Source organism: Mirounga leonina, unplaced genomic scaffold (genome assembly GCF_011800145.1).
Source record: "Mirounga leonina isolate KUSES-001 unplaced genomic scaffold, KU_Mleo_1.0 Mir_179, whole genome shotgun sequence".
In the NCBI taxonomy this organism is placed as follows: domain Eukaryota; kingdom Metazoa; phylum Chordata; class Mammalia; order Carnivora; family Phocidae; genus Mirounga; species Mirounga leonina.
The window spans coordinates 3,655,535-3,669,234 of NW_023270466.1; the positions used below are offsets into that span (position 1 = coordinate 3,655,535).

General features: G+C 44.1%; 1 protein-coding gene across 4 annotated transcripts in view; it reads right to left on the bottom strand.

Moving 5' to 3' along the window:
• Positions 1-13,700, bottom strand: part of GOLM1 (golgi membrane protein 1) — a 54,981-nt gene that overhangs the window by 3,035 nt on the left and 38,246 nt on the right. For all 4 annotated transcript variants that reach the window (XM_035024417.1, XM_035024419.1, XM_035024418.1 and 1 more), the window contains 4 exons: positions 12,145-12,274; positions 7,681-7,840; positions 6,522-6,788; positions 4,644-4,757 (listed from right to left, as the gene is read on the bottom strand). In XM_035024417.1, coding sequence (XP_034880308.1) covers positions 4,644-4,757; positions 6,522-6,788; positions 7,681-7,840; positions 12,145-12,274 — 671 coding nt within the window. The remainder of the gene's footprint in view (positions 1-4,643; positions 4,758-6,521; positions 6,789-7,680; positions 7,841-12,144; positions 12,275-13,700) is intronic.

A 13,700-nucleotide genomic window follows, 5' to 3' on the forward strand; every position in this document is an offset into this window, starting at 1 on the left:
ATGGTGATGACAATTCTTGGAACTGTTAAAGCTTACAGAACATTTTTCTTTGCCTGCGTCCTTTGTTTGAAGCCTTGTACAAGGTCAAATTCATGGGATACCTGTGTGTAGGGGATGAAAGATCCCAGGGCTCTACTGCAAAGCCAAACATTTAGGACACTAGACTGATTTGAAAGGACAGTAAAAGGGATGTTAAGACAGTAACACACCAGCAAACAGTCAAGGACTGGGGTACACAAATGAGTGGACTCGATGACAGGAACAGAAAAAGAAACTTTGTTTAAAATTCTGACTTGATAATATGTTCATGTTTTAAGTATAGTCTAAGAACATTTAAAAATCAAGTTAGAACTCCTATTTCTAGAAAACCTCAAACAATTCTACCAACTGTAATAACTGACATGCTAGATGAAATATGAAAAGATATTTTAAAGAACGCACTGTTGAATCAAACCCAAGCTGAGAGACTTTCTACCAAATAACTGGCCAGAACACTTCAAAAACTATCAACATCATAAGATAAAAACAGATGGTTTTGGGTTAAAGGACCCTAGGGAGGTGTGACAATAAATGCAGTATATAATCCTGGATTATTATATCTTGGACCAGAAAAGGGATATTAAGTTGGACAGTTCACTAAATTTGAATAATAGCATTGTATCAATATTAATGTCATTTCAATAACTGTACTATGGTTATATAAGATGTTAATATTTGGGGAACCTGGGTGAAAGGTATATGGAAATTCTATTTTAAATTAAAATCTATTTTCAAATTGAAAAGTTAAAAATTTTAAAGACACTAAAATGCACTGTCTATAATGGCAACAGAAGAAGGAATCGGTGAGGCCAAACGTGGAGTGAAAGGTTCCAACTCCTGAAGGTAATAAACATCAAAGCTAGCTCTGCCCTGAGGACTTCTGAAGCCTGAAGACACCGGGCTTCTCCCTTTACAGCTTCCAAAGATGCAGAGGGACAAAAACTAAAGACAAGGGCTCCACTCTGGATGGTAAGTCCAGAAGGGGACTCCTAGATAGAGCTGAAACTCCCAAAGGCTCGTGTCTTGGATTAAAGGTAATGGAGAAGTCTGCAGTCAAGATGGGACAGCAAGAAAGCCTAGTGGTTAGACTGGGGAATAGGACTTCTGAACTATATGAGATGACCGTGCAAGTATACAGTTAGAACTCACGTTCCCTGTGTGATCCAAAAAATACCTGAAGAGAATTTACCTTATTAAAGAGGTGGTGATTTTGTAGTGCCCTTCTTGAGACTGATAGAGGCAAACAACCCCTAGTGCAGTACTGCTCTAACTCAGGCCCCAGAGGCTTCCTACAGATAAAAGTTCCCAGGAAACTAGTAGCTCACAGTTAAAGCACAAAACACAAGGAAAGAAGGTATCCTAAGCCAGTCTGATAAAAGAAATACAAGGTTTTCAGATACTGCAACTGGAAGATAAAAGTCTGATACATTTAAAGAAATAAAAGATGTTTGTAAATAACGTTTAGAAATGAAAAAATTTAAAAAGCATGAATTAGAACAGATAAGGCATAGCTGAAGGAAAAATTGGTGAACTCGAAGCTGTCTCAGGAAGTCATTCTGAATGTAGATCAGGGAAGCAGAAATGGGTAATATGAAAAAAAAGGGTAAGAGACATGAATAGAATGGTAAGATCTAACATTTCTGATATGAGTTTAAGAAGGAATCAAAATGGGAAGAAGCATTATTCAAAGATATCTTGGCTGTAATCTCCCAGAAGTAGCCTTGTCAGATAAAAAAAAAGGGGGGGGGAGCGGGGGACGGAGCTTTTAGAATTGTGGTATAGTGTGAGTCAGCAGGGAAATCAATGGAACAGAAAGTGAAAAGTAGACCTGAGTACATACAGAAATCTATTTGGTAAAGGTGGCACCTCAAATCAGTGGCTTTGAGCTGGTGTTTGGCCAACTGGACAGCCCTTAGGAACAAGAAAATTGGACCCAACCTTGCGCCACAATACCTGAATACATTTGAAATTAGTTATGAATTAAGAGATCTAAATGTAAAATATAAAAACATGATGATGATCTTGGAAAAATGGTGATAACAGTGGCATAGTTTTTGAATCTCAGGGTCCTTACATAAAGTGACTACACTGAAAAACTCCAATCAGACATTTATAAGAGTAGATGGCAAGGAATCCTGCAGACCCCAAAATACAAGCAGAGACAAAGACAATGGCCAGTGCCTGTATGCTAACACTGTCTAGGAAGAAAACAGGAGCAATGGAGCACCTGATGGACCTGAGAACAGAACAGGAGAACCCCAAACAACCAAAAGATTTACACCCAAAAGTACCTGGGCCAATGGATAAACTGCAACTGGAAAGCAGGAGACTTTCTGCTACTCCCGCAGCAGGTGACCACAAAGTACTTTCCTATGGTAAGGACTGAGGGGCCAGGGGAGGCTGAGCCCCATGAACTTCTGAAACTCATTTGCCAGGACTCCCTTCTGGGGCTCCTTCCCAGGTAGAGCCCCATGGGGGTAGGGGGGGAGGAGAACAGCTGAGTGTGGAGGAGAGCCGTGGCTGAGCAGGACAGGAACAAGAGACAAAGGACCTGAAGGTTCAGATTAAAGTGGGGAAGGTCCCACTGGCCAAAAAAGATGGGACAACCTCAACTTCAAAAAGGGTAATAAATACAGTTGAACGAAACCCATCAAATAGGTTTAAGTCCACTGAGTTTGCATTTTAAATATCATCCTCAGAGGAAGACAGGGAAATAATTATTTTGAAAATGGGTAAATAAAAAGAATCAAGCATTTTTATCCTGCCTATGTTATAGAAATAAAACCACTGACTTGCCTATTTATAAAAATATCCTAGTTAACCAATGGAATAGAAAAAGCTGAATTAGAATACCATGAATGAATTAATGAACAACAACTGCTACTTATGTCACAAAAAGAAAGGTGTTCCTTGCCTCCTGATGAAAGAACACACCACTGCCTCCCACTTTACCAAGGGCTTGAGCCCAAACCTGAACCAAGCCTCTGGATATCAGCTGCCAATATTCGGGAAATAGAAAGGAAAAAAGAACATACTAAAATGGCACTATGAATGTACAGTCAGCACTATAAGGACTGTGGAAAACTCCAGGGCAAATGGAGGAAAGGAATGGAGGGGGAACCTGTAGACTAAGAGACATTTAAAGAGCTATCAATTTTAAGAAAGCGGGCAAAACTAAACTGGTGTCCAGGGATACCCACTTGAGTGATAAGCCCATAAAGAAATGCAAGAAAATGCCTATTAGAAAGGTCAGGATAGGGGGTGCTATTATGGGGAAAGACTGGCCTCTGGAGGGCTGGTCAGGTTCTAGTCCTTGAGGTGAGTGGGGACACAGTTACATGGTATTTACCTTCTAAAGACATTTGCTTTGTGTGGTTTTCTGAATTTGTGTTTTACTTTTTAATAGAACTAAAAGAAAAATGTGAAAGCATACTTAAACACACAGATGAATTCCTTCCAACACTAGATGGGAAAACTTGCTATGATTCAATACCCAGAGGCAATAAAAGAAAAGACATAGAAGTTTTGAAACATTCACATGGCAAAAAACACCATACATAAAACCAAAACACAAACTGGGAAGAAGTATTTACAACTTACACCACAGATAAAGGGCAATCTCCCTAGCATATAAAGATCTCTTAACAACTAGGAAAGGAAACATTAAGAATCTGATAGAAAAATGAATTTTAAAAAAGGGAACCATGGGGGGCGCCTGGGTAGCTCAGTCGGTTGAGGGTCTGCCTTCAGCTCGGGTCATGGTCCTGGGGTCCTGGGATCGAGCCCCATGTCGGGCTTCCTGCTTGGCGGGGAGCCTGCTTCTCCCTCTCCCTCTGCACCCCCCCCCCTTTGTGATCTCTCTCTCACTCTCTCGCTCAAAAAAAAAAAAAAAAAAAAAAAATTCTTAAAGAGAACCATGAAACCACATGATACTACAAGAGGATATGTGGCAGGGTGACAGCATTAGAAAAGTCACCATCAGACAAGGGTTTTCAATGGACGCTAAAGCCACACCATTTCAAAGCATCCCCTTCCACATGACTTCTCAGTTACAAAGGGAAAATGGCAGTGCCTTAACCAGGCCGTCAACCTGCCCGGGCCTGCCTCCTGGTGGGAAGCAAGAAGAGCACACTGCAGCTGCAAATATCATCCAACCTGAATCGAATCACAAGCCAATGGACAAATCCAGAATCTGATACATCCCACTGGCCCAGACCCTTTAAAATTCAAAATGATAACAAAGTGCTACTATAAAAAGCTGCCTAGAAGTACCGTGCAGATGTTAGGGCTTTTTGACTGCTGATACAGAGTGATCAAGTGGTGACCTAGCCATCTGTTGGGAAATCCCTAGATGTCATGAAGACAAATCCTCCAGCCAACACCTGAGGGCTGGAGCCCCCTAAACACACAGACCTTCTGAAAGGTCTTCACCTTGGACTTCTCAACCCTCCCCTCCCTCCACGGCCCCACGTTCAAAGGCTTCTGGATTGGATGGATTACTTACAACATTAGTGCTGGGATTCAGTGTTTAGTCACTGCGAAAGTGAACGAAGGACCACAATGTGAAGTTCAAGGCAGGCCCACCGCCTCGGCACACCTCTTACCGTTCAGGTTTCTGTCGTTCCCTGCGAGGGCTGCCTGCTTATCTGTTTCCGATTCTGCCTCATTTTCATCCATGTTGTAGTTCTCCTCTCCTCCTAGCTTTTGCTGGTGTCTCCCTGCAAAATGAGCACAGGCACAGAGAACACAACCCACATGACTCTCTCGAGGCCGCAGGGGCACCAGAGCCCAGGAACCGGGGTTTTTCCCAGTCACGGCTCAACAGTCAGGTCGTCTTGCGACCTCTCAGAGAACGGTGGGCACTTGTGTGCCTGCTGCCGGTACGAACAGCAGGTGCGAGTTCTCCACTTCCCTGGCACCCCCGCTTCAACGGAGTCCATAGAAACTGTGGCCCTCGACACAGGGCTGTATTCTGGGCTGGAGCTAGGGAAATGAGCTAATTAACCCCAAATCCTGGGTGGTGGGTTTTTTTTTTTTTTTTTTTTTTTTTTAAGAGACCATCAACTCGAGGTTAAAGGAAGGCGCTGCTGTTGCTGGAAACAACAGGTTTCTAGTTAATGACGGCACCTCCTCAGAATGGCTTGTGGCTCTGACAGAAGCAAATGGAGAGGCTACTGAGTGCCAAAGGATTTTCCATCATCCCTACAGAATTAGATCATGCATCACCACATTCAGCCCTGCAGAGAACCACCACCAGAAAAGATCAGGACAAAAGGCGTTCAAGAGACATATTCAGGGCGCCTGGGTGGCTCAGTTGGTTAAGCGACTGCCTTCGGCTCAGGTCATGATCCTGGAGTCCCAGGATCGAGTCCCGCATCGGGCTCCTTGCTCAGCAGGGAATCTGCTTCTCCCTCTGACCCTCCCCCCTCTCATGCTCTCTATCTCATTCTCTCTCAAATAAATAAAATCTAAAAAAAAAAAAAAAAAAAGAGAGACATATTCATAGGCTTTCCTGTGAATGTCTTTTATACACATATAGGTAGGTAAACAAAATCTTTTTTTAAAACGCGGGTCTGGGAGAGTTGGCTCTAGTTACATCCCCCTGCACTCACTGCCTGAAGTGGAGGCAAAGGCCACACCTTTGGGCCCTGCCGCTTTATTTGACAGCTGCACCAGGATGATGTGTATCCTGCAGGACCTCAAGCCAATCCTCAGATATTACCCTCTGTGGCCAGTCTGAAACCTGAGTGCCACTGGATTGGCCACCGGAGTTTCCTCTTCTTTTTAATTCTTTAACCGAAACCTCGTGAGAGAACAGTCTTCAGAAAGAAAAACTCAAGTGCAAACGAGATCTGGAAACAGGGTGATTTCCACAAATAGGCACATTCCCCCACTCTTGTTAGTGGCTCGTCCCAGAGCACAGGTATCTTCACAAGTGTTCCTGGCTTGGCTGGGAGTGACGTCTTCCACAGCTTTTAGGGACCCAAATACATCCCAGAATATTGTGTTGATCTCAGTTTCCCCACACTTCTATGTATCTTAAAAAAAAAAGTCCACCAAACCAGATAGGATTCACAGGTCACTTTGCTGCCATGCTCAAATATGCATGAAACCCCATCTACCCAATCCCATTCACTGGGCACTGGTGGTGACACCATGTGCGGGTGGAGATGCGGACACACAGGCAGGGCACAGGGTCCAGTGCGGGGGCTACATTCACTTGATGCTAAGCACCCACCTCAAGGCCTTCCACCTGAAAGCCCCCCCAAACACTGCGGACTCCCTGTGAATATTAATTCTGACAAATCCAACTGCTGGTGAGCACATTGCTCTTCCCTCCCTCCTCCTACCTGGTAACAGAGACCCAACAAACCAGAAGAACTAGCCAAATCGCAAACGGGCTTTCACAGGGGCCCTTCCAGCGTCACACGAAGAGCAGTGGAAAGGAGTCAGCAGACAGCCCATTGGAGCAGCTCACCCACCTTCCTCATCAGCATCCTGCTCTTCCTCCTGCCCATCGGGGATGACAAGCTGGTCCCGCTCCAGGTCCTCCGTGTCCTGATTTTCTTGGCTCGCCGGCATCACTCCTGGCACCTGTGGCGTTCGGCCAACTGCTTCAGCTTCTCCAACGCCTCTTCCACCCACTGGTCGGCCTTCCTCCACAGCCTGCTCTTGGCCTGGCTCCCGGGGCAGCCCCAGGCTGTCCCTTGGAAGCTCCTCACTGGCGACCTGAATCTCGTTGATTTCCTCTGTACAGAGAACACAGTTAGCTGTGACCTCACTAGCATTTACTTTAATTAAAACAAAAACAGGGGCGCCTGGGTGGCTCAGTTGGTTAAGCGACTGCCTTCGGCTCGGGTCATGATCCTGGGGTCCTGGGATCCGGTCCTGCATCGGGCTTCCCCTGCTCTGTGGGGTCTGCTTCTCCCTCTCCCTCTGCCTGCCACTCCCACTGCTTGTGCTCTCTCTGTCAAATAAATAAAATCTTTAAAAAAAAAATTAAAAAAAAATAAAAACAAAACCCCTCATACCACTCAATTCCCAGAGTCTTCCCAAGGGCTGGATGAGGAGCAACTGGGTAACTTATTCTGTGACTGCAAAGACTGCAGGCTTCTCTATACCTGCAGCTCATCTTCAGAACCATAAGAGAGAAGTGGTTTAGGAAAAAGGTCTGGACAAGTTCTCCTGATTTCAGTGACAACCTATCAGCTGAAGTGATCTGACCCTCCTGTGTGTCTGGACAAGTACTTGGGTGCAGGGCCTGCCAGTCTACCAAGGACTCACTCCCCAGAGACACAGCAGCCCCCGTTCCCGGGACGGCTGCCCAGGTCTCAACCATCTCCCCTATCACACAGTCCCAGTGATGTCCTCAGTAAGGCACAGCCCGGACCTTTACACAGCTGCCAGAGAACAAGGCACTCACTTTACAAGGATGACAGTAAGACAAGGAAAGCCCTAGGGCCCCAATTCCAGGTGCCCAGAGAGAACTTTACCTGCCTCTGGCAGCCCAAACCCAGCTCACCAATTGCCTCCCACAAGGATACTCTGTTGTGGAGGCCATGTGCAAAGATGTTGGACACAAACCGCCACGATGGTTATTCTAGAGAGAGCTTAAATGCTTAATCACCAAGCTTCACTTACTTTTCCCACCTTGTCTCTTCAAATCCAAAGCCGCCTCAGAACTGGGGACTGGTGTCTGGGGATCACCATTGCTGGGCATGTTTGCTTTCACTTGAGGCACCTCTGCCTGGGGCAGGTCCGCTTCCTGTGGCCTGGGCTGAGGCTCACTGGGGGCTCGGAGCTGAAACAGAATCACACAACAGCCAGGGCTCTATGACTTTACACCTCACAACAAACCCAAGCAATGCAATGGACATCCTTCTGACAAAACACCAAAGCCCTGAGAAATGCCACGATCTACCCCAATTGTACCATGCCATCTGGCGTAAATCCAAAGCTCTGATGTTACGATCTCCCAGAAAGTACTTTCCGTAATGGATTAACAAGTAGGTTTCTAATGGTCTGATCAACAAGGACAAGGATAACCTGAATGATAAACCAGACCAGGCTGACTTCTATAGAACACTGACCCAACAAGAGCAAAACACATTCTTCAAGTGCACATGGAACATTCCCCAGGACAGATGTTAGGCAAGGAAACAAGCCTTAACAAATTTGAAATAATTGGAGAACATACTTTGTATGATGTCAATCACAATGGAATGAGATTATCAGTGACAATAAAATTTGAGAAATTCACAAACGTGGAAATTAGACAACATACTCCTAAATTAAACCAATGGGTCAAAGAAATCACAAGGCAAATGAGAGAGTAGCTTGAGAAAAAACAAATACATGACATACCAAACTTATGGGAGGCTGTTAAAGCAGTGCTTAGGGGGAAATTTGCAAGTCTTTATTAAGAAAAAAGAAAGATCTCAGGCGCCTGGGTGGCTCAGTCGTTAAGCGTCTGCCTTCGGCTCAGGTCATGATCCCAGGGTCCTGGGATCGAGTCCCACATCAGGCTCCCTGCTCGGCAGGAAGCCTGCTTCTCGCTCTCCCACTCCCCCTGCTTGTGTTCCTGCTCTCGCTATCTCTCTCTCTGTCAAATAAATAAATAAAATCTTTAAAAAAAAAAAAGAAAGAAAAAGAAAAAAGAAAGATCTCATATCAGTAACCTAATCTTTCACCTTCAGATACTGGAAAAAGAAGAGCAAACAGAACCTAAGAAGGACATAATAAAGGTTGGAGCAGGAATTAATGAAATACAGAATAGAAAAACAATAGAGAACATCAATGAAATCAAAGTTAGTTCTTTGAAAATTTGAACAAAATTGACAAACCTTTAGCTAGATTAACCAAGAAAAAGAGAAAAATTACTAAAATAAAAAATAAGATGGGATAACACTACTGAACTTACACAAATAAGAATATTAAAAAGGAACACCATGCATAACTGTATGTCAACTGTGATGACTTAGAGGACATTAGGCAAGTTCCTAGAACAATACAAACTACCAAAACGGCCTCAAGAAATAGAAAATGTGAGAGGCGCCTGGGTGGCTCAGTCGGTTGTGTCTGACTCTTGGTTTCGGCTCAGATCATGATCTCATGGGCTGTGAGATCAAGCCCCATGTTGGCCTCTGCACTCAGCCAGGAGTGTACTTGAAGATTCTCTCCCTCTGCCCCTGCACCGGCTCCCTCAGTCTCAAATTTTTTTTAAAAAATAGAAAATGTGAATAGACTTATAACAAGAGATTGAATTAGTAATTTAAAAACCTCCCCCAAAGAAAAGCCCAAGCCCAGATGACTTCACTAAGCTTGGTGAATTTCACCAAGCATTTAAAGAATTTATTAAAGAATCAATACCAGATCTTCTCAAACTTCCCCGCCCCCCCCCAAAAAAAATGAGAGAAAGGAATATGCCAACTCATTCTATGAGCCCAATATTACTGGATATCAAAACCAAAAACATTACAAGAAAACTACAGGCCAATATCTCTTACGAATATAGACACCAAAATCCTTAACAAAATACTAGCAAATCAAATCTAGCAACATATAAAAGGATTATATACCATGACCAAGTGGGATAAATCCCATGAATGCAAGGTGAAACATCTAAAAATCAGCGTAATACCATATCAATAGCACGAAAGACAAAAAACACATGATCATCTCAACAGATGGAGAAAAAGAATTTGACAAAATCCAACACCTCTTGATAAAGACACTCAACAATTAAGAACAGAAGGGAAGGGGTGCCTGGGTGGCTCAGTCGATGAAGCGTCTGACTTTTGGTTTCAGCTCCAGGCTCATGATCTCAGGGTCATGAGATGGGCGCCCCACCTCAGACTCTGTGCTCAGTGGGGAGTCTGCTTGAGATTCTGTCTCTCCCTCTCCCTCGGCCCCTCCCACCTCTCACACATGCTCTCTAAAATAAATAAATCTTTAAAAAAAAAAAACCACAAAAGAACAGAAGGGAACTTCCTCAATTTGATAAAAGTCCATCTATGAAAACACACAGCTAATATCAAACTTAATGGTAAAAACTGAATGTTTTCCCTCCATGATCAAGAACAAGGATATCTGTTCTTCCACTTCTGTTTAACACTGAATGGAGGTTCTAGCCAGGGCAATTAGGCAATAAAAAGAAACAAAAAGTATCCAGATTGGGAAGGAAAATGTAAAACTCTCTTTCCTACACCATATATAGAAAATTCAAAGGAATCACGTACCAAAAAATACTATTAAAATAAAGTTCAGCAAGGTTGCTATATAGCAGATAAATATGAAAAAATGAACTGTATTTCTACACACTAGCAAAGAATATGAAAATAAAACAATTCCACTTATAGCATAAAAAATACAAATACATTGAACAAAAAAAAGTACAAGACTTCTGTAAACTACAAAACGTTGTTTGAGAGATTTTTTTTTTTTTAAGATTTTATTTATTTATTTGAGAGAGAGAGAATGAGATACAGAGAGCATGAAAGGGAGGAGAGTCAGAGGGAGAAGCAGACTCCCTGCCGAGCAGGGAGCCCAATGCGGGACTCGATCCTGGGACTCCAGGATCATGACCTGAGCCGAAGGCAGTCGCTTAACCAACTGAGCCACCCAGGTGCCCTGTTTGAGAGATTTTTAAAGGACTTAAATAAATGGAAGGACATCCCACATTCATAGAACAGCAGACTTAATGTTGTTAAGATGGCAGTACTTCCAAACTGATCAACAGATTCAATATAATTTCAAATTATATCCCACCAGGCTTTGAAGAAATTGATAAGCAGATCCTAAAATTCATATGGAAAATCAACTGGCACAGAATAGCCAAAATCGTCTTTAAAAAGAACAACGTTGGAGGGGCTCCTGGGTGGCTCAGTCAGTTAAGCATCTGACTCTTGGTTTTGGCTCAGGTCATGATCTCATGGTATTGAGATCCAGCCTCGCATCAGGCTCTGTGCTCAGTGGGGAGTCTGCTTGAGATTCTCTCTCTCTCTCTGCTCCCCCCACCCCCCCTAAGATAAATAAATATTTTTAAAAAATTAAAATTAAAAAAAAGGTGGAACCTGAGTAGCTCAGTCAGTTAAGCACCTGCCTTCGGCTCAGGTCATGATCCCAGGGTCCTGGGATGGAGCCCCACATCGGGCTCCCTGAACAGCTTGCTTCTCCCTCTCCCACTCCCCCTGCTTGTGTTCCCTGTGTCTCTCTCTGTCAAATAAAATCTTTGTTTTAAAAAAAAAAAATGTCTACATGAATATTCATAGCAGCATTATTCATAATAAGCCTAAAACTAGAAATAACCCAAATACCTATCAACTGACAAATGAATCAACAAGATGTGGCCTATCCACACAAAACTATCCAGCCATAAATAGGAATGAAGTATTCATACATGCAGACATGTGGATGAACCTTGAAAGCATTACACTAAGTGAAAGGATACAGACACAAGAAGTCACACAGCATATGACTCTACTGATATGAATATGTCCAGATAAAGCAAAACAGAGACAGAGAGTAGATTAATGGTTTTCTAGGACTGAATGGGGAGAGCTAATGGTTATGGGGTTTATTTGGGGGAATGAAAGTGTTCTAAAATTGACTGTGAGGATGGCTGCACAATTTTGTGACTATACTAAAAACCAACAAATTGTAACTATTATATGGGTGAATTGTATGGTCTGTGAATTATCTCTCAATAAAGCTGCTATATTTAAAACCAACAAACACAGATTTCCTGAAGGCTTGGAGCAGTGGCTTCACGGGCCGAGCATGAACCCCGCCTACGTGGGCACTCATCAGCCCTGCCACTGACCAGCCCTCCCCATGGGGCTCAGGGCTTCCAAAACGGAACAACAGCAACTCTCTCCCATGGTGGCTGTAGACTTTAAATGAAGAAACCCTGGTAAAGCTCTGAGCCCAAGGACAAGGCCAGAGCCCAGCATGCCCTGTCAGAGTCGCAGCATCCCGGGACTGGCCGGCGTGTCTCAGCTCCGGAGCAAAACCCGCAAGGGAGAGCAGAGATAAGAGCAAATCAGACAGCAGACAAGGGAACAGAACGCCTTCTGGAAGCCGAGGCAGAAAAAAACCCAGAATTACCTGCTGGCTTTGGTCCTTCTTTTCACTCAGGTCTCTGGAAGCAACAGCTTCATTTCCCTTTTTAGTGACTTCTTCTATTCGCTCCTCACACTGCTCCTTCAGCTCTTTCATCTGACTGATGCACTGGCTCCTTTGGTGAAAGAAAGCAAAAGGAAAGACAAATATTTAGGGATGTGTCTATACAGCACGTATTTCCTGCCATGACTGTGGCGTCCGCCATGTCAGTAAGACAGAGATCATCTTGTTCCTGGTTCTGGCTCTTGATATCAAGAGGGCACATGAGGCATGTGGGTTTTAGTTACTAAATGGCAAGAAAACTGGAGTTCACTGAAACTTACTACAAATTTGTCACACTGTTCTAAAACAGGTGAACTTTACTGGTTAGAAAAAATAATTTTTAGGGACGCCTGGGTGTCTCAGTTGGTTAAGCATCTGCCTTCGGCTCAGGTTGGGATCGAGCCCCCACGTCAGGCTCTCTGCTCATCGGGGAGTCTGCTTCTCCCTCTCACTTTCCCTCTGTGCGCTCTCTCCCTCTCAAATAAATAAAACCTTTAAAAATTTTTTTAAAAATACAATCTGTGGCAAAATAAGAAATATATATATATGGTCTTGTCCCCAGCTATTAGCACAGAGCTCCTAAAGCTCTTGGAATTTCCGGAGTAATGGGTGGGTCTTCTGTCAGTCAAAGGAGCCCCTCTGGACCACAGCTGAGTTTATGCTGTGCTGGCTTCCACAGCCTTAGGATGGGGCTGGTGGCCAGAGGAACCACCCCCATGATTACAGGGCTGGAACTCTCAGCCCCACCACCACCTAACCTCCAGGGAATGGGGAAAGTAGCGATGGAATTTATGTAGTAAAACCTCAGATAAAATCTCTGGGTGATGAGGCTTGGCAAGCTTCTCAGTTGGTTAACATCAATGTACTAGAATTGTGGCACCACAACTCCACCAGGAAAGGAGCTGTCTCCCCTACAACTGCCCTACAACCAAGACTCTACCATATAGCTCTTCCTGAGATACAGCCCTTATAATAAAACTGTAGTCATGAGTACAGCACTTGGCAGAGTTCTGTGAGTCATCCTAACAGAATTACCAACCCTGAGGGGTTCAGGAGGCACTGAACTTGCAGTGAGGAGGCAGAGTACAGATGCCCTGGGGACACCCGGAACTTGTGGGTATCATCTGAAGAGGGGAGAGTCTGTGGGACTGAAAAATGCAATGACCAAAATTAAAGAACTTAAGGAATGAGTGCAAACAGCAGAATGGAGGCAAGATCTTTGAACTGGAAGACAGAACAATCAAAGTAACAGAGAGAAAACAGACTGGGGGAAAAAAAGAAAAAAACAAACAAACCTGCTTGGGGGATCTGCACGACTATGACAGAGATCTAACATCCCTGTCCTCAGAATCCAGGAAGGAGAAGAAGACTTTCCCAGCAGGGCCCACATAACTAGTCACCTTTACAACCATGCCCAAAATATTACTCTTCACTCATCTCGGGGACCACAGCATACAGTCTGCCTCGCCCAGACCACTCCGAGCTCCTCATGTCCTCCT